General features: G+C 39.3%; 1 protein-coding gene across 6 annotated transcripts in view; it reads left to right on the forward strand.

Moving 5' to 3' along the window:
• The first annotated feature begins 1,322 nt into the window (after positions 1 to 1,322).
• The window catches only part of LOC126189004 (cellular tumor antigen p53-like), a 174,897-nt gene continuing 150,258 nt past the window's right edge, over positions 1,323 to 25,961 (forward strand). Inside the window, exons 1-2 of one of the 6 annotated variants that reach the window (XM_049930810.1) lie at positions 1,323 to 1,453; positions 2,521 to 2,616. In XM_049930810.1, coding sequence (XP_049786767.1) covers positions 2,576 to 2,616 — 41 coding nt within the window. In that variant the 5' untranslated portion in view covers positions 1,323 to 1,453; positions 2,521 to 2,575. The other 5 variants (XM_049930812.1, XM_049930813.1, XM_049930811.1 and 2 more) reach the window with 5 other exon arrangements.

A 25,961-nucleotide genomic window follows, 5' to 3' on the forward strand; every position in this document is an offset into this window, starting at 1 on the left:
CAGTTTCAGTTCCTGACTCAATCACTAGGGACTATACACTGACTTTGGTGCCAGTAACAGCTCTTACATATGACCAGAATTTCTTTGGGTTTTGTGGGGAAGATCATTTGACAGTATCCTGCTATGATAATCACTAAGGGCTTCACACATTACTCTGTTGACAGCCCAGTTCCCTTCATTCAGTGTCTCTTTATCTATAGTCCCCTACTTTGTTTTACACGTATTACACAATAACCTCTGTTATTTAGAAGTTTCTTTACAGTGACTGTATATCATGGAGAGTTCTTCCCATTATGAACTGTTCTACTGGGTACGTATCTGTCCAGTGCGTAGTCAATTATTCTTTTAAACTTGTCCATAGATTCTGTACAAGCTCCTGCCTTTGCTGTAAGTTTCAAGTTCTTCGTTGAAATACGACACTACTGATTTTTTATCTAGTTTACTGAACATATATATCTTTCTGCTTGTTTTAGATGTCCTTTGTGATTTGCTAATCATTGTTGCCACAGCCGCGTCTTGGTCACTGATTCCAGTTTTGATGTGGACACCCTCAATAAGGTCAGGTCTGTCTCTTTCCATGAGATCTAAGACCTATATTTCCATTAAGAGTGGGATTACGGACTAAATGTCTACGTAGTCTTGTGAACTGAATGTACCCCACCTTGTCAGTGGCGTGTGAGCGGTCAATTTCCGTTACTTGTTCCCCCTGCTCATGAATATCCCTATCAACGTCTATTTTTCTAGTGTGCCTAAGTCTGTTACGTCACTGTTGTCTACTTATAGGATCTTCCTTGCCCGCTATAATTTCTACTCTACGTCCTGAATTTCTTCATCGCTTTGTTTTCTTATTGTTGTTTTCCGCTTTGCAGATTTTGGCCTGCAGCTTTCCCTTTCACTGAGATTTTTTTCTACCTGATCTTCGATGGGTTTATTTCCTTTGCCGGCGTGTCCAGTGATGGAAGGAGCTTCTATAACAGTATAGTAACAACAGAGCCATGATGGCACCGTATTCAATGTTTCACCTGATCGTACCCGGCTGCAAATACTTAATCCGCCAAGCTGCACCACCTGCGCCAGCGCCCCTATCATTTGAACGGCCGGGAGATGGCAGCACTTTTCTACCACAGATCTAGGGTTAATTTTTTATTTATTTTGTACATCTGATTCTGTATACAAGTAAGGAAAATACACTTCAAAGCCTCTGAGTACACAGCTGGCGGTGTTCCAGTTTGGCTCATGTATAGACCATTGTCTAGTTGCAGTTCTTGGAGACGGGTCCCATCAAAGCAACAACCAATCAGGGAACTCAAGCGCTCTGTCAAAATCCGCATGCCTGACGGACTGTCAGAGTGTCAGTCGATAGTCGAAGGTGTTTGCTGTTGGTAGGTGTGTAGTGATTCCGTGGTGTATTTATCAAACCTGTCAGGCTGTCAATCGAAGGTGTTTGTTGTTGGTAGGTGTGTAGTGATTCCGTGATGTATTTATCAAATGATCTGTTAACTTTGCGTATGATGTAGCTTCTTGTTCGAGTTTGCTTTCTTAACAAAGTAGTACATTTGAAGTACTGTGTTGATGTTTCGAGCAAATCACTACCAAATAATATTGTGCAGAACGTGTCAACTCAAGTGTTTCCAGTCTTCAAACGGGACTGTTGGATTCGTCAACGATGCGTTGGTAGGGCTAAGGGAAATACTGGTGAATACATTTGTTTACTACTGGTGCAGCGACAGAATTTTCACGTTTACCTCATGTGTGAGGAATGGCTACTGTGAAAAATTAATGTAATGCTGTTTTTGTAGTATGGAAGCTCAACACTTTATGCCATTGATTTAGCGGATATAATGTCATCTTATTATTATTTCGGTTAAGGTATTGGGTTTTTAACAACTGACCTCTTTGTTATAGGTTTGTTTTTTATTCTTTAACAAACTAATTTACAGTTTTGATGTAACGGTTGTTTGTACCTCCGTAAACAGGGTAAAGACTAGAGTTCTTGACACTTTCGCCATAAAATAAATATAATCGTTATATTAGTTGTCTGCGTGTTCCGTGGGTCGTAGCCTAATAGTCATCTGGCATTGATGTGGCATTGTGTTTTACAGTTTGCCTAGGCCTATACAACACTCTCACAGGAAATATGACAATGTGCTGACCTTTTACATGAAGTGTGTTTTTTTTTTTTGCGCCATACATGAAGTGTTTTCTACTTAACTGATTGTTCAGTCTTTCTCTTACACGCACACACACACGCGCGCACACACACACACACACACACACACACACACACACACAAATCACTTGTTGCAGTTAACACTTGTCAGAGGAAGAGGGAGTCAGTAATAATTTTTTAAAAAAATAGTCCCATGCTTAGGAGCAATGCACTGAAATCTTTCCTATGCATGCCTTAATATACACACTCAGCAGCACCATAAATAGAGATATTAACATTTTAAATAAATATTTTGTCATATTTTTTATGGTAATCTATCTGTTGTGAAATGTACTGTTAATTTGTTGCAGGACGTACCAGGGCCTAAATGATTTAAATTTCTCTGTCAGTGTACCACACCTCTGAATGATGACAGAGCAATCATTGGGTCCACATGAATTGATTAAGTGAGTATTAATAAAGTGTTTTTCCTTATTACAAGAAATTTGTGTGTTGGTTTCAAAATATGTAGCCAATTAGCCGTGATTTTTATTTAGTTTTTCTGATTATTTATTGTGTGAGAGAGAACTTAGGGCCTATATATAAATTATGTCTTCCTTTGAATGGTGAAATTTTGAAGCAAACTGTTAAAACATTCATTGTAATACACATTCATTCTAATGCCTCAGTTTGAGGTACTAGTTTGTTTCATCATCGCTTTAAGATATGCATTCTTCTTCTTCGTGGATGGGTTAGCTCATCCAAGAAGAAGAAGGAAAAATCATTTGCCAATTTCAATTCCTTGTTTGTTGTTCTTTCCTTTTTTTCCAGTACTCTTTCATCCATTCACTATGATCTTTCAGGTCAAGGGAAGTGTTCGATCCCAATGTGTGGCTGTGAATGTTGGTATTGGTATCGGGAGATGATTTTGAGCTATATAGGTCAAGGGAAGTGTTTGATCCTAATTTATGGGATCGGGAGCTGCTGTTGAGCTATGTAGGTCAAGGGAAGTGTTTGATCCCAATGTGTGGCTGTGATTGGAATACTTCCACATCCAATACTTTTCCTCAAACACATCTATGTCACTTGTTTCTTCAGCTATATATAGAGGGAAACATTCCATATGGGAAAGATACATCTAAAAACAAAGATTCTGTAACTTACCAAACGAAAGCATTGGTACATTGATAGAGACAATAACAAACACAAATACACACACAAATTTCAAGCTTTCGCAACCCACGGTTGCTTCATCAGGAAAGAGGGAAGGAGAGGGAAAGACGAATGGATGTGGGTTTTAAGGGAGAGGGTAAGGAATCATTCCAATCCCAGGAGCGGAAAGACTTACCTTAGGGGGGAAAGAGGGACAGCGCCCCCCCCCCCCCCCCCCACACACACACACCCATCCGCTTGTGTCTGTATTTGTGCGGATGGATGTGTGTGTGTGTGTTCGCTAGTGTATACCTGTCCCTTTTTCCCCCTAAGCTAAGTCTTTCCGCTCCTGGGATTGGAATGACTCCTTACCCTCTCCCTTAAAACCCACATCCTTTCGTCTTTCCCTCTCCTTCACTCTTTCCTGATGAAGCAACCGTGGGTGCGAAAGCTTGAAATTTGTGTGTGTGTTTGTTATTGTCTCTATCAACGTACCAATGCTTTTTGTTTTTATTACTTTGTGGTACCAACTTCTTGTTGATGTTGTATCCCACAAATAATGGAAGATCTTTTTGGTTACGGTAATCTGTTATTTTCTATTCGAAACAAAAGTCCAAAAATACCTATCTTTTTTAAATTATTACTTGTGATATGTTTCCTGTGTTTGAAGAAATCTGTTGCTTTCCTACCTTCCATAATTTTTTGTGATCCAAACATTTTCCTAATGTTTCAACTTTCCAGTTGTCTAAATTATGGTTTGATGCTAGGTATTCTGGCTTCAGTACTGTATTGTAATGTATTATTTTTGTATTTTTAGATGGCTGTTTTGTAAAAGTCTTTCTTTAGTTATAGCATATTATGCCCTTCGATTTTATGTATCCTTTCTTCTATTGTTGTTGTGGTCTTCAGTCCTGAGACTGGTTTGATGCAGCTCTCCATGCTACTCCACCCTGTGCAAGCTTCTTCATCTCCCAGTACCTACTGCAACCTACATCCTTCTGAATCTGCTTAGTGTATTCATCTCTTGGCCTCCCTCTACGATTTTTACCCTCCACACTGCCCTCCAATACTAAATTGGTGATCACTTGATGCCTCAGACCATGTCCTACCAACCGATCCCTTCTTCTAGTCAAGTTGTGCCACAAACTTCTCCCCAATCCTGTTCAATACCTCCTCATTAGTTATGTGATCTACCCATCTAATCTTCAGCATTCTTCTGTAGCACCATGTTTCAAAAGCTTCTATTCTCTTCTTGTCCAAACTATTTATCGTCCATGTTTCACTTCCATACATGGCTACACTCCATACAGTTACTTTCAGAAATGACTTCCTGGCACTTAAATCTATACTCGATGTTAACAAATTTCTCTTCTTCAGAAACGCTTTCCTTGCCATTGCCAGTCTACATTTTATATCCTCTCTACTTCGACCATCATCAGTTACTTTGCTCCCCAAATAGCAAAACTCCTTTACTACTTTAAGTGTCTTATTTCCTAATCTAATACTCTCAGCATCACCCGACTTAATTCGACTACATTCCATTATCCTCGTTTTGCTTTTGTTGATGTTCATCTTATATCCTCCTTTCAAGACACTATCCATTCCGTTCAACTGGTCTTCCAAGTCCTTTGCTGTCTCTGACAGAATTACAATGTCATCGGTGAACCTCAAAGTTTTTATTTCTTCTCCATGGATTTTAATACCTATTCCGAATTTTTCTTTTGTTTCCTTCTCTGCTTGCTCAATATACAGATTGAATAACATCGGAGAGAGACTACAACCCTGTCTCACTCCCTTCCCAACCACTGCTTCCCTTTCATGCCCCCTTGACTCTCACAACTGCCATCTGGTTTCTGTACAAATTGTAAATAGCCTTTTGCTCCCTGTATTTTACCCCTGCCACCTTCAGAATTTGAAATAGTATTCCAGTCAACATTATCAAAAGCTTTCTCTAAGTCTACAAATGCTAGAACTGTAGGTTTACCTTTCCTTAATCTATTTTCTAAGATAAGTCGTAGGGTCAGTATTGACTCATGTGTACCAATATTTGTACGAAATCCAAATTGCTCTTCCCTGAGGTCGGCTTCTACCAGTTCTTCCATTCGTCTGTAAAGAATTCGTGTTAGTATTTTGCAGCTGTGGCTTATTATACTGATAGTTCGGTAATTTTCACATCTGTCAACACCTGCTTTCTTTGGGATTGGAATTATTATATTCATCTTGAAGTCTGAGGGAATTTCACCTGTCTCATACATTTTGCTCACCAGATGGTAGAGTTTTGTCAGGACTGGCTCTCGTAAGGCTGTCAGTAGTTCTAATGGAATGTTGTCTACTCCCGGGGTCTTGATTCACCTTAGGTCTTTCAGTGCTCTATCAAACTCTTCATGCAGTGTAATATCGCCCATTTCATCTTCATCTACATCCTCTTCCATTTCCATAATATTGTCCTCAAGAACAACGCCCTTGTATAGACCCTCTATGTACTCCTTCCACCTTTCTGCTTTCCCTTCTTTGCTTAGAACTGGGTTTCCATCTGAGCTCTTGGCATTCATGCAAGTGGTTCTCTTTTCTCCAAGGGTCTCTTTAATCTTCCTGTAAGCAGTATCTATCTTACCCCTAGTGAGATAAGCCTCTACATCCTTAAATTTGTCCTCTAGCCATCCCTGCTTAGCCATTTTGCACTTCCTGTCGATCTCATTTTTGAGATGTTTGTATTCCTTTTTGCCTGCTTCATTTACTGCATTTTTATATTTTCTCCTTTCATCAATTAAATTCAATATATCTTCTGTTACCCAAGGATTTCTACTAGCCCTCGTCTTTTTACCTACTTGATCCTCTGCTGCCTTCACTACTTCATCCCGAAAATCCACCCATTCTTCTTCTACTATATTTCTTTTCTACTATATTTCTTTCCACCATTCCTGTCAATTGTTCCTTTATGCTCTCCCTGAAACTCTGTACAACCTCTGGTTCTTTCAGTTTATCCAGGTCCCATCTCCTTAAATTCCCACCTTTTTGCAGTTTGTTCAGTTGTAATCTACAGTTCATAACCAATAGATTGTGGTCAGAGTCCACATCTGCCCCTGGAAATGTTTTACAATTTAAAACCTGGCTCCTAAATCTCTGTCTTACCATTAGATAATCTATCTGAAACCTGTCAGTATCTCCAGGCTACTTCCATGTATACAGCCTTCTTTTATGATTCTTGAACCAAGTGTTAGCTATGATTAAGTTGTGCTCTGTGCAAAATTCTACCTGACAACTTCCTCTTTAATCTCTTAGCCCCAATCCATATTCACCTACTACGTTTCCTTCGCTCCCTTTTCCTACTACCGAATTCCAGTCACCCATGACTATTAAATTTTCATCACCCTTCACTATCTGAATAATTTCTTTTATTTCATCATTCATTTCTTCAATTTCTTCGTCATCTGCAGAGCTAGTTGGCATATAAACTTGTACTACTATAGTAGGCGTGGGCTTCGTATTATCTTGGCCACAATAATGCATTCACTATGCTGTTTGTAGTAGCTTACCCGCATTCCTATTTTCGTATTCATTATTAAACCTACTCCTCCATTACCCCTATTTGATTTTGTATTTATAACCCTGTAGTCACCTGACCAGAAGTCTTGTTCCTACTGCCACCGAACTTCACTAATTCCCACTATATCTAACTTCAACCTATCCATTTCCCTTTTTAAATTTTCTAACCTACCTACCCAATTAAGGGATCTGACATTCCACGCTGCGATCCATAGAACGCGTTTTCTTTCTCCTGATAACGACATCCTCTCGAGTAGTCCCCACCCAGAGTTCCGATTGGGGAACTATTTTACCTCCGGAATATTTTACCTAAGAGGACGCCATCATCATTTAACCATACAGTAAACCTGCATGCCATCGAGAAAAATTACGGCCGTAGTTTCCCCTTGCTTTCAGCCGTTCGCAGTACCAGCACAGCAACGCCGTTTTGGTTAGTGTTACAAGGCCAGATCAGTCAATCATCCAGACTGTTGCCCTTGCAACTACTGAAAAGGCTGCTGCCCCTCTTCAGGAACCACCTTTTTCCTATAGTAGCTTTTTCCAAATCAGTTTATGGGATTATGCCCTCAAAATATTTAAAATTTTTAACCTTCTCTATTTTGGCGAGTATCTGTTTTCAGACCTTTCAGTGCATTTTCAAATTTCCATTGCAGCAGATGTCGCATTTTCAAAAGGTGTAGCAAAATCATTTGCAAATTTGGGATAGTGCTTGCAAAAAAAAAGAAAAGAAGAAAAAAAAGGCACAGCACCATGGGGGCTAGTTTGGTGGTATGAAGAGTCCTACTGGAAGTGGTGTAGTGTAGTTAATAATCACCACAGTACTGCAGTGACTCTGGTCATCCAGCCTTACAATTTCTCTTATTTACCAAAATCGCATCCAGTGTATGAATGCTGGGATATTCCATTCAACAAAACAAATGTTTTGTCTCCCTTTTACCTTCAAACCAAATCATGTTCAGCTGATGTAATGACAAATTTATACCATGTAAATTACCTTAATTCCAATAAGGTATTGAACTAAAACCTTTTTACTGTCATCCTTCCTTCTGTACATCACAGATATCCTCTAATGTTCCAATAAGTTCAGTTACCCATTTTAAGTTTTATGTAAGTGCCAAACTGAATTGCTTATTGATATTTGCCATTTAGCCGTTGGCATGTTCAGACTGAAAGAGTCTTAAAAGAGCATTTACAATTATTTTGTGGTAACTAGGAGAATATTTAAGAAATAAAATAAACATTTCTTTATCACCTATCAGTAACTATGTTATGCGATTTTGAAGTCATGTGGCTTGCAGAGTTTTGTTGATAGATAGTGCCAGTCCTCTCCACCCTCTTCAGTATTTTTTATATTTGATGTGTGGTTTATGTATGTAATTTCCATCAATAGGCATGTCAGTGATTTCTCTGTAATGTTATACATTATTTCTTAATTTACATTGTGGTTTTAGTTATTCATAAAGAAATGTTCATTCAAAGTGGAGCAATTGTTGTCTGGTGGATTATGCCCAAAATTAGGAGTAACTGAAGGAATCACAAAGCAAGGTTTACATGTAGTGATAATGAGAACTATCAGACATAGAGCAATTATTGGCAACGACAGACCTAGAACCAGAGCAAACCTACAGATATGTCAGAAGCCAATAATCCGACAACAGACTTAGGCTATACGGAATGTAGCGAAATGAGACACAGGACAACGTATCATAATCGGATAACATCACAATTTAAGTAAATGAGAGGACTATAAACAATGAGTCACAGGTAGCAAATGTGTTTAATAACCATGCCTTAAATATGGAGGAAGGTGTAGGACAAATAGTTCAAGAGGAAAACAGCAGTGTGTTGAAAAAGAAACTTTCATAAAATTCGCCAACTTCTGCTTATGAAATCAAGAAAATTTAATATTCTCTCAAAAATAAAAGCTCATTGGGATTTGATAATGTTTCTGACAGATTACTAAGGATTTGTTGCCACATAACAAGCCCAATGTAATGAATCACTAACTCAAGGTATTTTTGCAGAGAGACTAAAATATGCCGTTGTTAAACTGCTCTATAATAAAGGTGACAGGAAAGATGTCAGTGACTACTGACCTGTTTCACACCTAACATAATTTTCCAAAATTTTTGAGAAGTCGATGTTTTCTACAATCCCACCTGAGCAACAATAATACCCTCAGTAGATCACACTTTGGATTCCAGAAGAGGTGCTCTGCTGCGAATGCTTTTTACACATTCGTTCGCCAAATTTTGCAAGCATTAAATAATAAAAAAGTGCTAGTTGATATTTTCTGCAACCTGTCTAAGACATTTGAATGCGTGGTTCATGATATTCTCCTAGAGATAAGCTGAGGTTTTGTGGGATTGATGGTATAGTCAACCAAAGGATAATGTCATATCTAGCCCAAAGAATGTACAAAGTTTTACTTAGTAACTCAACCAATATAATCAGGGAGATTCTTATGACTGGAGAGAAATCATATATGGAGTTCCCCAAGGCACAATCTTAGCTCTGCTTTTATTTATCATATGTGTAAACAATCTTCCGTATAATATACCACAAGCAGATTTAGTTCTTTTTACGCATGACGCAAGTATTGTAATCAGTCCAAGCATACATACAATAAATAGTAAACATTGTTCTTAAATGCATCATTGACTGGTTTTCTGTGAATGCTCTCTCACTCAATTTTAAAAAGACACCACATATTCAATTCTAGGTGCTACTCTGGTAAGTGTAACACGTAGTGGGGAAATAATAAATAGGGTGGAAACTTCAAAATTTTTAGGCATCCATATTGATTAGAATTTAAACTGGAAAAAGTAGTTGGCTGAGCCAATGGAGTTGAGAGGGAGTAGGGAAGGACACAGCGAGGAGCGAGGTGGAAGTGGGAAAGAAACAAATCTTTGGAGAAATAACTCTGCGGCCACACAACAGGAGAAAAATAGCAAAAAGAGATGCAGGAAGAGGGAGGGGAGGGGAGTGGTGAGGGGAGGAAAGAGAAAGGGGACAGTAGTGGATGGAGGGGAAGAGGGGGTGGAGAGAGAGAGAGAGAGAGAGAGAGAGAGAGAGAGAGAGAAGAGGGAGTGGTGGGAGAAGGCAATGTACGAGTAGTAGTGGGAGTGGTATGGAGAGAAGGGAAAAAGTACAGTGAGGCAATGGCAGCAGCTTAGGAGAGATGTAGGCTTTCAATACTAAATCTTGCTGTGGTCATAGGAGGGAACATCTGGGTTTTTGTGTGGTTGTGTATGTGAAAGTGTGTACTTCGGCTAGAAAAAGATCAATTGCTTGAAATCTGGTGTGATTGCTGTTTTCTGTTACATGTTTCTGTGTTCCATTCATTGATCCACTATAGGTGAGTGAATTCCTTTCCCTTATTTTACATGTCACTCTACACAGGAATTTACATGATTGTTGAACTAGAAACTCCTAAAACAACCTAGTTCAGCCACTTTTGCACTTAGAATCATTGCGAATCTGGGGGCGATAGACAAATCAGTAAGTTGACATAATTTAATTCAATAATGTCATGTGGAATATTGTTCTGGGGGGAATCTCATCTCTGAGAATGAAAGGCTTCAATGTTCATAAACATGATGTAAGAGGGACATGAGGTGCTTGCCTATTATTATCTTGTAGATATTAAGTGTTAGGAGTTGGGCATGGATGATTACTGCTTCACAGTACATTTATCCCCTGATCAAATTTGTTGTAAATAATACTCTACTATTCAAAAGGAACAATGATGTACATAATTACTGTTGTGACTCGCCGACCATTCAAAGCGCCGCCGCGCAATTACGCGCAGCGCTGTCTGCCAGCCATGCAGCAGCTGCGCCACCTAAGCGGCCAGCCGAGCAGCGGCCGCTAGACTGGGACTCAGTGCTCATTCGAACGCTAACGTGTACACATGTCTTGCTTGTCAACTTACTCTGTGACTTATATGTGTTGTGTCGTTCTGAAATATATGTGTTAAACTTGACGTTGCAACAATTACAATACCAGAAGGGAAGATACATTATTTACTCCACATTAAGGGGCTCCGGAAAGGTTCAAAATCATGAAATGTTCAATTTTTACTTTTTTGCATTTTAAAAATCTACAGACTTTCCCCTTTCAATTGATATATAATTTATTCTGTTCAGAAGACGACAACATATTTTTAAAATGTGTTCTGCGTGGACGTGATCCACTGTGGTGCTGTTAAATTGCTGTCAAATGTTGTACTCGTGAATCTACATGCTCATCATGTACATTTAGTGATGAGAGACAAAAAAGTGTTACAAAATAAGTGTTGTGGCTAACCCATGATAGTTTGATATATATATTGCTTGATCGATTGTCACATGTTGCATGTTTATTTACTCTTTTTAATCCTGAAAATATTCGCAATGCATTCTGTTCATTGAAGAGTGTGTTTTATCGAAAGATAATCATGGGTAAATGTAAAGTGATTAGAAATGCTCTGAAGATTTTTAAGAAAAGAAGAAATGTTGGAAAGCCAAAGATAGGTGTTATTACTGTAAACAATAAATACAATAACCTGGTCTGTGAACCTAACATTGCTGGTACACCTGCCCATTGCAGTAAAAATGAGAAAGAAAGTACTTCACAGAGGAAGCTTGGTTCAGTTAATGAAAAGTGAAAAGTGTGGGCGAATTGGAATTTTTTCAAACTGTGCAAGATGTATTCAGTGTAGTGAAGTAGGTCTGGAACACTCTATAAAAAATCACGTAGGACTTGCCAGTGAAATGGAACTACAGTATAGTAAGTGTTCATACATAACCATCTTTTGAAAAAGTGTTGCTGTAATTCCAAATGAAGAAAATGATAGCAAAGTCTATGAACACGTTAGATTTGTTTTTGCTACTTGCGTACAATTGGTAAGGGTGCTACTGCAGGTACAGTTTTCTGTGACATGGAGAATCTTCCAAATCCCTAATTATAATAGATTTATAGTGTCTGAAATATATAATCTATGAAGGAAGCTGTGGAAGGGACAGTTATAGAAAACAGTTGTAATAGAGACTTGATTGCAGCATTCGATGGTGCCTGGCATAAATGAGAACACAAATCTCTTCGTGGTGTAGTATCTGCCTCCAGTATGTATAAGTTTTAGATGTAGCAGTAATATCTAAATATTACAGTGTCCACAAAAAAATAAGGTATACATGAAAATAATTGTGCAGCTAATGAAGGTGACAATAGTGGTGCAATGGAAGTGTCGGGTGTTGTTAGTATATTTCAACGTTCTGTTGCATGTGATAAAGTGCGATATGTGAATTACCTTGGTGACAGTGATTCTAAATGTTTCAAACATATTGAAGAACTGGTGCCCTATGGTGATGATGTTGTAATGTGGAAATTTGAGTGTACTGGCCACATGCAGAAACGAATGGGACCAAGATTTCGGTGACTGAAAGCTTCGTACAAAAAGCAAAATTTCAGTGATGGTAAAGGTTGTATGGGAAGGGAAGGTTAATTGACAGTGTAAGTGACAAAATATAGACCTATTATGGAATGACTATTAGCCAAAACACACACAGCTTAGATGAAATGAAGTAGTCTGTTTGGGCTCTTTTTTTTTTCATACTTTTTCAAACAATGAAAGTCTCCATCATTACTTGTGTTCCAAAGGAGAAAGCAGTTGGTGTAAGTACAACAAGGGATTGCCAGCTGGTGAAGTGTACACTCATAAATATAGTCTGCCTGATGCGGTAATGGAAGTGATAAAACCTATTTTCTGAGACTTAGCAGCACCTGAACTGTTGAAAAAGTGTATTTATGGAAAAACTCAAAAACACCAATGAAGGTGTAAATAGTGTTATATGGTCAAGAATCCCCAAGACTGTGTTTGTTGGAATACAAACACTTAACTTTGGTGCGTATGATGCTGTTGTTGCTTTTTATGATGGCAACATTGCAAGGTGCAAAGTCTTTCAAAATATGGGAATGAAGATAGGCTTCCACATGGTATGAATGATGCTTGCTTTAGATGGGGAATGCCTTAGGGCTGCTGGCAGGGCTGTAAAAGCTTAGAAATACAAGCCAGAGTAAACAGGAGGAGAACAAAGAGAAAGCTGGAAGAGGAGCTTGCAGAAGATGAAGATAATCCATCCTATGGACCTGGAATGTATTAAAAACGTAAATCAAACTTTGTCGTTCAATTCCCAAAAGTTTTATTTTTTTGTACAAATTACATGTATTGTCAGGATCTACCAAACTAACTTGCTTCAAATTTTCAGGAAATGTTACAGTCCCTTCTGTGTAACTTAACACAGCCTTTCTCCAAAAACCTGAATATTGTTGAATTTGTAAACAAAAAAGGCACAAAAAGTAGTGGATTTTCATTACAACAAAAAAATTAATCTCTACCAACTAAATTCGTGTTTTTAAAAACTCCTTGTTAAGTTTTATCCAATACTCCAGTAAATAACCTGTAAAAATTTGGACTCCTAGCTCAAATAATTTCTAAGAAAACATGTAATTAATGAGTGCTATTTTAACATTGGAAAAATAGGGCTTTCCGGAACCCCTTAAGGTTTTCCTTCAGCTCAAAAATGCTGCAGCCAAAATTTTTGATCACTTACCCATTGATATAATATATCTGACAGACAGCAAAATGAAATTTGAAAACAAACTGAAAAAGTTTCTCTTTGATAACCCCTCCCATTTTGTAGAATAATTTCTATTATTTTAATGTGTAAAAGGTGGTGGGTAGGAATTTCTAACTCACATCTTTATGTTAAAAAGAAACTTGTAAGGATCAACAGATAGACATATTTATTAAGTAATTTGTGATGTGAATATAACGTGACCTGTTCCACGTTATTGCTGTTTATTGTGCAAATGATCCATGGAACATGAATCTAACTAACTGATTAATTTGCCTCCACAACAAAGATTGAAAATAGAGATGGGAGTACCATTAACACATCTGAGCTGCTTCACTCTCCCACACAGTGAGGCGTTACCTTGTCTGAAATGTATGTATGATTGAATTAAAAGTACCATCACCATTGGTTTTAAATAATGTACTGCTGCTCCTTGTTTGAAGGTGCAGCTAAACTGTGCCTCTTCTTCGTACGTGGACTCTCTCTCTCTTCCTCAACTTCTATGCTGGCAGCTATAAAGCTTTCTCAGATCCATTGTGCTACTAAATGACTGAAAGCATTGTTCCAGAAATACTCATGTATTGACCCTTAGTTTACAACCAGGAAACATTTCATAATGCTTCGAACTTACTCGTGCATTAGAGTATTACATATGTTTTGTCTGACGTGTCGATATACTCTTAATGATAATTGATAACTCTTCATCTCCCTTCTCATGGTGATTTCAGCGTTTTTATGAACTGTTCTCTTCCATGGCTTACCTTGCTTCTCTTAGCCAAATTTAGTGGTTCTAGGCAGCCTTTTATAGCTTGAATCTTTCCTGGGTCAAGTTGTATACCCTTAATCACACCATATGTCCTAGAGATTTCAGCTCATTCCTGCCAAAATGAGACTTTGCTAGTTTTGTTGTTCTTCCTTTCTTCCGTAATCATTTTTCAGTTCAGTTATATTAAACAATGCGCAGTGCCCTCCCTGGTCTTGGAAATTAGTAGCAGTTTGGCTACTTCTGTAATTGTTTCTTGTACTAGATCACCATTTAAGGAGTTGTCTGGAGCATGGCTAAAAACCACCACAAATATATTAAAGCCAAAAGATACTAGGGCTACATAAAATTGATTAGTTTTTTCTTCAAATTAAAAAGGCTGTGTATGCTCTATATTCTTTGTGGAAGTGTACCTGCCTGTAACCTGTGTTAAGTCCATAGAACTAAAACAGAAGAGGCTTCCTCAGGCTTGGACAACAATCCTTCTGTACTCACTCACACTTACCAATTGAACACCTCGTGCGTGTATTTCCACCACCAACAAAGGATTATCGTATACATTTAAGCTGCATTCAATAGTACTTTTGTCAGTAATACTTTGTATCTTCTTGAACTGCCACATTAAAGACTCATTGGTATAGGATATAGTTCGTAAAAGAAAAGCTTCTCATCCATTATCTTAAATATACACACATACTTGCTAATTATCCTTTGTTTATCTGAATATACTTTTTATATGTGGGTAGTATGTTTTGTAATTCCTGATACTTTGTGAATTGTACTGATCCTTCCATAACCATAATCTGATCTCTACTACTACTACTACTACTACTACCACTACTACAACATTAGCTTTAGCCACCAGATGAATATGTGCCATCCTTTGCTATTCCTATTTACAGGTGTCTGAATTATTCTCAAAAGTGTACTTTTCCACCATACTCTATTTGCATTGAAATCAAGAAATGCTTTATAGTCACATAGCAGTGCAGCCCTAAGAGTGCTTCTAACTTTAGATGTGGCACGATTACAGCTTTTGATGGACAGCATTTATTATTGTATGTAGTGTCATCTCTTCCTTTACAGGCTTTCCTTTACTTCTTGCTGTGCCTAAAACATGTAGGCTTTTCTTTACTTTCGGTTATGTCTATGATGTAAACTTCAGTTACTGGGAGTGTTGGGCACACATAGTTACTATGTATGGTTAACATTAGTTTCCCCTCTTGAGCCATGGACCTTGCCGTCAGTGGGGTGGCTTGTGTGCCTTAGTGATACCGATAGCCATACTGTAGGTGCAATGACAATGGAAGGGTATCTGTTGAGAGGCCAGACATATGTGTGGTTCCTGAAGAGGGGCAGCAGCCTTTTCAGTAGTTTCAGGTGCACCAGTCTGGATAGTTGACTGATCTGGTCTTGTAACATCAACCAAAACGACCTTGCAGTGCTTGTCCTGTGAATGGCTGAAAGCAAGGGAAACTACAGCTGTAATTCTTTGCAAGGGCATGTGTGTCTACTGTACGGTTAAATGATGATGGCTTCCTCTTCTGTAAAACAGCTCTGTTTCTGGACGGGGATTACCCAGGAGGTCCTCGTCATCAGGAGAAACAAAACTGGCATTCTACAGATCGAAGCATGGAATGTTAGATTCCTTAATTGGACAGGTAGGTTATAAAATTTAAAAAGGGAAATGGATAGGTTGAAGTTAGATGTAATGTGAATTAGTGAAGTTCGGTGGCAGGAGGAACAGGATTTCTTTTCAGGTGACTACAGGGCTATAAATACAAAATCAAGCACAGGTAATGTAGGAGTGGGTTTAATAAGGAATAAGAAAATAGGAAGCTGCTACAAACAGCATAGTGAATGCATTATCATAGCCAAGATAGATATGAAGCCATGCCTACTACAGTAATATAAGTTTATATGCCAACTAGCTCCAAAGATGATGAAGAGATTGAAGAAACGTATGAGGTGGTAAAAGAAGTTATTCAGATAGTTAAATGAGGTAAAATTTGATTGAGATAGGTCACTGGAATTTCATAGTTGGAAAAATTGTTGGTGAATACGGACTGGGAGAAAGGAATGGAAGAGGAAGCTGCTTGGTAGAATTTTGCACAGAGCATAATTTAATCATCACCAACACTTGGTTCAGCAATCATAAAAGAAGGTTGTATGCACGGAAGAGACCGGAGACACTGGAAGATTTCAGATTGATTATATAAAGGCAAGACAGAGATTTGGAACTAGATTTTCCATTGTAAGACTTTTCCAGGGGCATATGTGGACTCTGGCCACAATTTATTGGTTATGGACCATAGATTAAAGCTGAAGAAATTGGAAAAAGGTTGAAAATTAAGGAGATGGGCCCGGATAAGTTGAAAGAACCAGAGGTTGCTGAGAGTTTGAGAGGGAGTGTTAAACAACAGTTGACTGAAACAGAGGAAAGGAATACAGTAGAAATGGATAGCTTTGAGATGAAATAGTGAAGGCAGCAGAGGATCAAATGGTTAAAAAGACAAGGCAGAGTAGAAATCCTTGGATAATACAAGGGTTATTGAATTTAACTGATGAAAGGAGAAAATATAAAAATGCAGCAAATGAAATGGGCGAAAGCGAATACAAACATCTAAAAAATGAAAGTGACAGGAAGAGCAAAATGGCTAAGCAAGAATGGCTAGGGGACAACTGCAAGGATTTAGAAGCACATTTCAGTAGAGGAAAGATAGATACCGCTACATTAAAATTAAAGAGACATTTGGGGAAAAGAGGAGCAGCTGTATGAATATCAAGTGCTCAGATGGGAAACCAGTCCTAAGCAAAGAAGGGGAAGGTGAAAGGTGTAAGGAGTATATAGAGGATCTATACAAGGGAGATAAACTTGAAGGCAGCATGATAGAAAGTGAAGTGGACATAGTTGAAGATCAGATGGGAGAAGTGATACTGTGAGGAGAATGTGACAGAAATCTGAAAGATCTAAGTTGAAATAAGGTGTCAAGAGTAGATGACATTCCATCAGAACTGTTGATAGGCTTGGGAGGGCCAGCCATGAAAAAACTCTTCCATCTGGTGTGCAAGATGTATGAGACAGGCGAAACACACACTGACTTCATGAAGAATGTAATCATTTTAAAAAGGGGTTGGGGGCGCTTGCTGAAAGATGTGAAAATTACAGAACTATCAATTAAATCATGGTTGCAAAATACTAACACGAGTTAATTTTAGAAGAATGGAAAAACTGATAGAAGCCAACCTCGGGGAAGATCATTTTGGATTCCGGAGAAATGTAGGAACACGCAAGGCAATACTGACCCTATGACTTATCATGGAAGATAGGTTAAGGAAAGACAAACCTACATTTATAGCATTTGTAGGCTTAGAAAAAGCTTTTGACAGTGTTGACTGGAATACTCTCTTTGAAATTCTTTAGGTAGTGGGAGTAAAATACAGGGAGTGAAAAGCTATTTACAACTTTTACAGAAACCAGGCAGCAGCTACACGAATTGAGGGGCATGAAAGGAGAGCATTGGTTGAGAAGGAAGTGAGGCAGTGTTGTAGCCTAGACCCCCCAGTGCAGTACTTGGAAGGGCAGTTGAACGGAATGGACACTGTTTTGAAAGAACGATATAAGATGAATATAAGCCAAAGTAAAACAAGGATAATGGAATGTAGTCGAATTAAATCAGATGATGCTGATGGAATTAGATTAAGAAATGAGACAATTAAATTGGTAAATGAGTTTCGCTGTTTGGGCAGCAAAATAACTGTAGTAGTAGAGAGCATATAAAATGTAGACTGACAATGGCAAGAAAACAAGAAAAGCATTTCTGAAAAAGAGAAATTTGTTAACATTGAATATAGATTTAAGTCTTAAGAATTCTCTTCTGAAAGTATTTGCCTGGAGTGTAGCCATGTGTGGAAGTGAAACACAGATGATAAACAGCGTAGACAAAAAGAGAATTGAAGATTAGATGGGTAGGTCACATAACTAATGAGGAGGTACTGAATATAATTGGGGAGACAAGAAATTGGTGGCACACATTGACCAAAAGAAGGAATTGGTTGATAGGACAAATTGAGGCATCATGGAATCACCAATTTAGTATTGGAGGGAGGTGTTGGGGAAGGGGGAGGGAGTAAAAATAGTAGAGGGAGACCAAGAAATAAATACAGTATACAGATTCAGGAGGAAGTAGGCTGTAGTAGTTATTCGGAGATGAAGAGGTCTGCTGTTGACTGCCATAGTACTATAACTTCGTCAAACAAAACCAAAAAAACTCTGGTTGTCAAACCTACTCCCACAAAATACACCACCACCACCACAATAAATAAAAATCAGCTTGGATTAAATACAATTAACCAAACAATGCTTGCATAGATTGCCCTGTCATGATTCTGATGGGAAGGTGGATCGATGTTATGGTGAACATTGTTGTTGTAAGTGGGTCCACAGCTAAAGCTGCCATTGCTGTAGGTTGTGAGCTGCAGACATGATCATTGTCGGCTGCTGGGGCATTGTTGTGGATCTGATGTGCAGTTATAGTGTGGTGTCACCGCCAGACACCACACTTGCTAGGTGGTAGCTTTTAAATCGGCCGCGGTCCGCTAGTATACGACGGACCCGCGTGTCGCCACAGTCAGTGATGGCGGACCGAGCGCCGCCACACGGCAGGTCTAGAGACACTGACTAGCACTCGTCCCAGTTGTACAGCCGACGTTGCTAGCCGTGGTTCACTGAGAATTATGCTCTCATTTGCTGAGACGATAGTTAGCATAGCCTTCAGCTACATTTGCTACGACCTAGCAAGGTGCCGTATTCAATTGATATTGAGACTCTATTAATGTATCATCAAGAGCGATGTTCTACAAATGTGGATTAAAGTTAAGTATTCCAGAAGCTACGTACTTTTCTTTATAGCATTCATTACGTATCCTGTTTCAGACCTCATGCCAGCCTGCGTGAGTTTAAGCGCGTGCCTTTCGTCTTCCTCTCATTGTGTCTAGGCTGTCTTGTCTAGACACAACATATAGTCCTTAGAAACTGCAGTTGACAATCTTCTAGTTAGTGGACGTTCTGAATTCTTCGACATAATGGTTGTCGATGGATTTAATGACTGTTCATCACCATCTCATTTCTTTTTTAATGCTTTTATAAATGCAGTGCTGGTAATGGCTTTTGCACTGTCCTGTAGTCCCATTTTTCTGGAAATACTTATAGATTTGCCCTTCCTTTCAATCAGGAAACACTTCTTAATCCTTCAAATTTACACATGCATTTGAGCAGGCTTGGGCAGCCTTTGGTGACTTGGAGCACTGATTCTCACACTTAAGCTTGCGGGGCCATATCATGATGTCGTGCAACAGTAGCACCCCATGTATATCAAAACTGTAGCATCTGTGACATGGAGTAACACCACTTACCCAATGTGCCACACCATCAAATTGTGCCTCAAAACATGTGTTTTTGAGAGTAGTTTCAGTTTATGATCACCCAGAAAACAGTGAAATTGATACTGCTGAGAAGATGAAAAACTGTGAAATGTGGCAACATCACGTAAATGCAACATGGTGGATGGACGCTATGGACTTGGTGACTTTAAAACAAAAAATCCTCCCAACATGGTACCTGATTATCCGGGCTATACTACAGGTAAGGAGTGCAGCAGCCAATGTTGGTTGTCCAAATTGGAAATTAATATTTTAATTTTGTGTTTCCGCAATTGCTCTATAAGCTGTTTTGAGCAGTTTGTTTTGTAGAAAGGTACCTTTCCATATTATATTCCTTCACAACCGATAGTGATTCATTACATGACAAGCGAACTGGTTTATATTTGTACGTGGTGAAGAAATAATCCTTCATCCATTTCTCCTGGAATTGTTGACATTTAGCATATACTTTTCTCTTCTTAACCCCATACAGTTTGCGAATAAATTCAGTAAAGATACATGTGAACACTTGCACGAAATTAACAAACAACTAGTGCAGAACCTTACAGATGGACCAACAACAGATAACTACTAGGTTGGTGCATAAGTTGATAGCATTTTTGTTTTGCAAGTTGGTATTTCATTTGCTATGGATTTATCAGTTGTCATAATTTATTTGTAGTTCACTGTTGCTATTTGAGTGTACATATTGTCATTCCTTTGGAGGCTAAAAAATGGTGCACCAAGTTGAGAAATCGGAACATTTCTGACATATCATTCTGTTTGGGTTCAGTAGAGGGGTGACAGTAGTGGAGGCACCCAGAGACATTTGCTCTGTGTATGAGGATAATGCCATTGGACAGAGCATAACAAAAAAATGTTTTCTGGTGGATCATTTTGACATTAGTGACTCTTCTTCAGGAAGACTTTTGAGGTTTCATGAAGATTGTTTCAAAGCATTAATCCACAAGCTCCACATCAATGTATTTGCGATCTGGCAGATGTGATGAGCTTTGATCGTTCCACCATTTTGAGACATTTGCAAGTTATTGGGAAGCTTCCAAGATTGGGTGTATGGGTACCGCATGCTCTAAGCCAAAATCACAGAAATCAGTGGGTAGCCTAAATGCATCTTTGCTTGCTCGTCATCAGTTGGCTTGTGACCATTCCTGTCCTGTATTATTACTGAGAAGTGTTGTCTTTGTGCTACCATAAGGAAAAGAAAGAAATGCTTGAGCCCAAAAAAAGCACTTGCACGCATCTATAAAAGGTAATGTTATGCATCTGGTGGAACAGCGATGATGTAGTGTACTACGAATTGCTTCCCCTATGTGTAACCATCACTGCTGACATGTATTGTTAACAACTTAGACGTCTGCAACTTAGACACAATCCAAGAACAATGACCTGAAAGACTGTGTGAAGTGATGCTGCTCCGTGATAACACATGCCTGCATTATGTGAGAGTAACATGAAACACTATACAGGAGTTGGGTTGGGAAAAACTTCCACACCCAACTCATACACCTGATATTGTGCCATTCGATTTTCACCTTTACCACTCTCTATCGAACAAGGATATATCGAAAGGAGGATATAAGATGAACACCAACAAAAGCAAAACGAGGATAATGGAATGTAGTTGAATTAAGTCGGGTGATGCTGAGGGAATTAGATTAGGAAATGAGACACTTAAAGTAGTAAAGGAGTTTTGCTATTTAGGGAGTAAAATAACCGATGATGGTCGAAGTAGAGAGGATGTAAAATGTAGACTGTTAATGGGAAGGAAAGCGTTTCTCAAGAAGAGGAATTTGTTAACATCGAGTATAGATTTAAGTGTCAGGAAGTCGTTTCTGAAAGGATTCGTATGGAGTGTAGCCATGTATGGAAGTGAAACATGGACGATAACTAGTTTGGACAAGAAGAGAATAGAAGCTTTTGAAATGTGGTGCTACAGAAGAATGCTGAAGATAAGGTGGGTAGATCACGTAACTAATGAGGAGGTATTGAATAGGATTGGGGAGAAGAGAAGTTTGTGGCACAACTTGACTAGAAGAAGGGATCGGTTGGTAGGACACGGTTTGAGGCATCAAGGGATCACAAATTGAGCGTTGGAGGGCAGTGTGGAGGGTAAAAATCGTAGAGGGAGACCAAGAGATGAATACACTAAGCAGATTCAGAAGGATGTAGGTTGCAGTAGATACTGGGAGATGAAGAAGCTTGCACAGGATAGAGTAGCATGGAGAGCTGCATCAAACCAGTCTCAGGACTGAAGACCACAACAACAACAACATCGAACAACCTTCAAGGAGCTTCCTTTCTGGATGAAAATTCTCTCTGAACATGGCTTGATGAGTTCTTCATGTCAAAACCATGTGATTTCTACAGTTGCAAAATCAAAAAATTACCCCAGCATTGGTAGAATGTTGTAAACAGTGAAGGAGAATATATTATTGATAACTAAAGTCTCTGTGACGTGTTTCTGTTGTGTATATTAAACTTATGGGAAAACATTACGAACTTGTGCGGCAATCCAATAGATTGCTCATGAGATTATGGTCCCGACTTCCATTATTCAAATCGGCACATTTCACAAGTAGTTGGTAAATTTTGTGCCATTGTCACCAACTACCAATGTCTACGATCTGTGAGCATGTAGCACAGACACAGGCAGAAAGCAGTAAATAGTGTGTGTGTGTGTGTGTGTGTGTGTGTGTGTGTGTGTGTGTGTGTGTGTTGCCAACACCGATACAGAGGTGAAAATACTTCTCCCTGCACCTCTTTAATGTAGTAAACTGTTTCTCCCAATCTCCGCATCCATTTGAACGCATGGGCCATAACTTTGCTTTAAGACAGAGAAACTGTATCTCTTTGTTGAAATCCAGTGATGGCGAAATGGCATTGTGCAAGCACAGTATAAGAAAAATTTTCACTGGTGTGCATCATGAACCGCAAACCCGAGACAAACTGAGCATCGTTGAAAATATCTGAAAATGTGTCGAAGGCAAAGTACTATGCAAATTCCTCTCTCTCTCTCTCTCTCTCTCTCTCTCTCTCTGATGAATTTCTTTTATGCAATGGATCTGTGGGCCGCAAATTGCCCAGCCATAGGTTAGAGTATTATATTTGTTCTGTCTGACATAATTACAGTTTGATACAATTTTAATGACAGCTGATAATGTCTCGTCTCTCTTTCCACGGCAGCATCACCTGGTCAGGATGTCAAAGCATGGAGTAACCTGTTAATCAGCAGGTACCTCAAAGCTTAACAAAAATCTGTCCTTGTCACCCAGTCTTGAAGATGCGCAATGTCCATCCACATCAGATTACATGCAAAAATAGAATCAACAAATTTCCGAACAGTGTGCCCTTCTAAATTGCTTAACTAAAAGAAAAACTCTTCTGTGGGTCCCGATCATCATTTGTTGGCACTGTAAACATTTCGCTATACCTCGCTTTTCCAAAGTGATAAGTTACATCACAACATGATGAATAAAAGCAGCAGTTTATTTACCATAACTATAGTAATTAATAATTTGTAACCAGTTATCTAATGAGCATATAAAACTATAGTATCCCTGTGTCACCTTATATTTCTCTCTCTCTCTCTCTCTCTCTCTCTCTCTCTCTCTCTCTCTCTCTCTCTCTCTGTGTCTATCTATCTATCTATCTATCTATTTCTTTCTTCTGTTGATGGACATTGTCCTGTTCCACTAAAACTGCTGTGTTTTAATAAGGTGTACTCCAGTACCGTTGCATTCTGTAAGCTAAACATGCACTCTATATGATACTGGTAGTGAAACATCTCAAAGAACATTGCGAAGTTGTGGTCCTGTGATAAATTGTTCCATGCAGTGAGTTAAAGGGCAGTGCCATTTGTCAGAATTTTTATTTGCAGTGCAGTGCAACATTGTTGTGTTGCTCCGGTTGTGAAAAAGGTATGTAGCTCTCAACCCCTTGTGAGTTGCATATGGAGCAAATGAATATGATACACCTGCTGGTATGCAGCCTCTGGAGCATCTGCTTCAATTTATGTGTGTCTCTCTTTCAAATGTGCACGTTTTCATCTGCATCTAGTGTTTAGTCTGAAAACCACTGTGAAGTGCATGACAAAGCGTTCGACCCATGGTACCAGTTATTCGTGTAAGGAGCATGAGAAGAATGATTTAAAAGCCTCTGTACATGCTGTAATTAATCTAATCTTGTCCTCTTGATCCCTTTGTGAGTATTTCATATGGAGTTAAGCGTATTTGTAGAGTTCTCAGGTAAAGATGGTTCTCGAAACATTGTTAGTAGGCTTTCCCAAAGTTTGCTCATCTTACTCTTGGCAATCTCCACATATTAGAAACATGTAAGTTTGTAAAAAGTAATATTACTAAATTCAATAAAAATGTGAATGTTCATGATCATAGTACAAGACAAAAAATGAAACTCAGTGTTCTGTTTTCAAAAACTCACCACTTAACCAAGGCATCCAACTATAAAACTGTCTGCCACCAGAACTAAGGAACAGGAAGTCTCTGCCTTTGTGTAATATGACTATGAAAACCTTCCTGCTTGATCATTGCTTTTACACAGTATTTGAACTTTGGCCCATTTATGTGAAAATAAATATGAAACCAGTTGCAGGAATGAATTTATACAAGAAGTAAACATTAATATAAAATATATGCAAAAGTTTTTGTTTTTATACCATCTAAAAATATGCAGATTGCTTGGCGAGCCACCAAGGAAACAGTATTATTTAATCATATGAATATAATAGAGGGAAACATTCCACGTGGGGAAAAATATATCTAAAAACAAAGATGATGAGACTTACAAACAAAAGCGCTGGCAGGTCGATAGACACACAAACATACACACAAAATTCAAGCTTTCGCAACAAACGGTTGCTTCGTCAGGAAAGAGGGAAGGAGAGAGAAAGACGAAAGGATGTGGGTTTTAAGGGAGAGGGTAAGGAGTCATTCCAACCCCGGGAGCGGAAAGACTTACCTTAGGGGGAAAAAAGGACAGGTATACACTCACGCACGCGCGCGCGCGCGCACACACACACACACACACACACACACACACACACACACACACACACACATCCATCCGCACATACACAGACACAAGCAGACATTTGTAAAGGCAAAGAGTTTGGGCAGAGATGTCAGTCGAGGCAGAAGTACAGAGGCAAAGATGTTGTTGAAAGACAGGTGAGGTATGAGCAGCGGCAAATTAAAATTAGAAATTAGTGGAGATTGAGGCCTGGCGGATAGCGAGAAGAGAGGATATGCTGAAGGGCAAGTTCCCATCTCCGGAGTTCTGACAGGTTGATGTTAGTGGGAAGTATCCAGATAACCCGGACGGTGTAACACTGTGCAAGATGTGCTGGCCGTGCACCAAGGCATGAGATCCATCCTTCATGAAATCCTCCCCACTCCACCAAGAGTGTCTTTCCGCCGTCCACCTAACCTTTGTAACCTCTTAGTTCATTCCTATGAAATCCCCAAACCACCTTCCCTACCCTCTGGCTCCTACCCTTGTAACTGCCCCCAGTGTAAAACCTGTCCCATGCACCCTCCCACCACCACCTACTCCAGTCCTGTAACCCGGAAGGCGTACACGTTCAAAGGCAGAGCCACGTGTGAAAGCACCCACGTGATTTACCAACTGACCTGCCTACACTGTGAAGCCTTCTATGTGGGAATGACCAGCAACAAACTGTCCATTCGCATGAATGGACACAGGCAGACAGTGTTTGTTGGTAATGAGGATCACCCTGTGGCTAAACATGCCTTGGTGCACGGCCAGCACATCTTGGCACAGTGTTACACCGTCCGGGTTATCTGGCTACTTCCCACTAACACCAACCTGTCAGAACTCCGGAGATGGGAACTTGCCCTTCAGCATATCCTCTCTTCTCGCTATCCGCCAGGCCTCAATCTCCGCTAATTTCTAATTTCAATTTGCCGCTGCTCATACCTCACCTGTCTTTCAACAACTTCTTTGCCTCTGTACTTCCGCCTCGACTGACATCTCTGCCCAAACTCTTTGCCTTTACAAATGTCTGCTTGTGTCTGTGTATGTGCGGATGGATGTGTGTGTGTGTGTGTGTGTGTGTGTGTGTGTGTGTGTGTGTGTGTGTGTGTGTGTGTGCGCGCGCGTGTGCGAGTGTATACCTGTCCTTTTTTCCCCCTAAGGTAAGTCTTTCCGCTCCCGGGATTGGAATGACTCCTTACCCTCTCCCTTAAAACCCACATCCTTTCGTCTTTCCCTCTCCTTCCCTCTCTCCTGACGAAGCAACCGTTTGTTGCGAAAGCTT

The sequence above is a fragment of the Schistocerca cancellata genome, chromosome 5, assembly GCF_023864275.1.
Source record: "Schistocerca cancellata isolate TAMUIC-IGC-003103 chromosome 5, iqSchCanc2.1, whole genome shotgun sequence".
Lineage (NCBI taxonomy): Eukaryota > Metazoa > Arthropoda > Insecta > Orthoptera > Acrididae > Schistocerca > Schistocerca cancellata.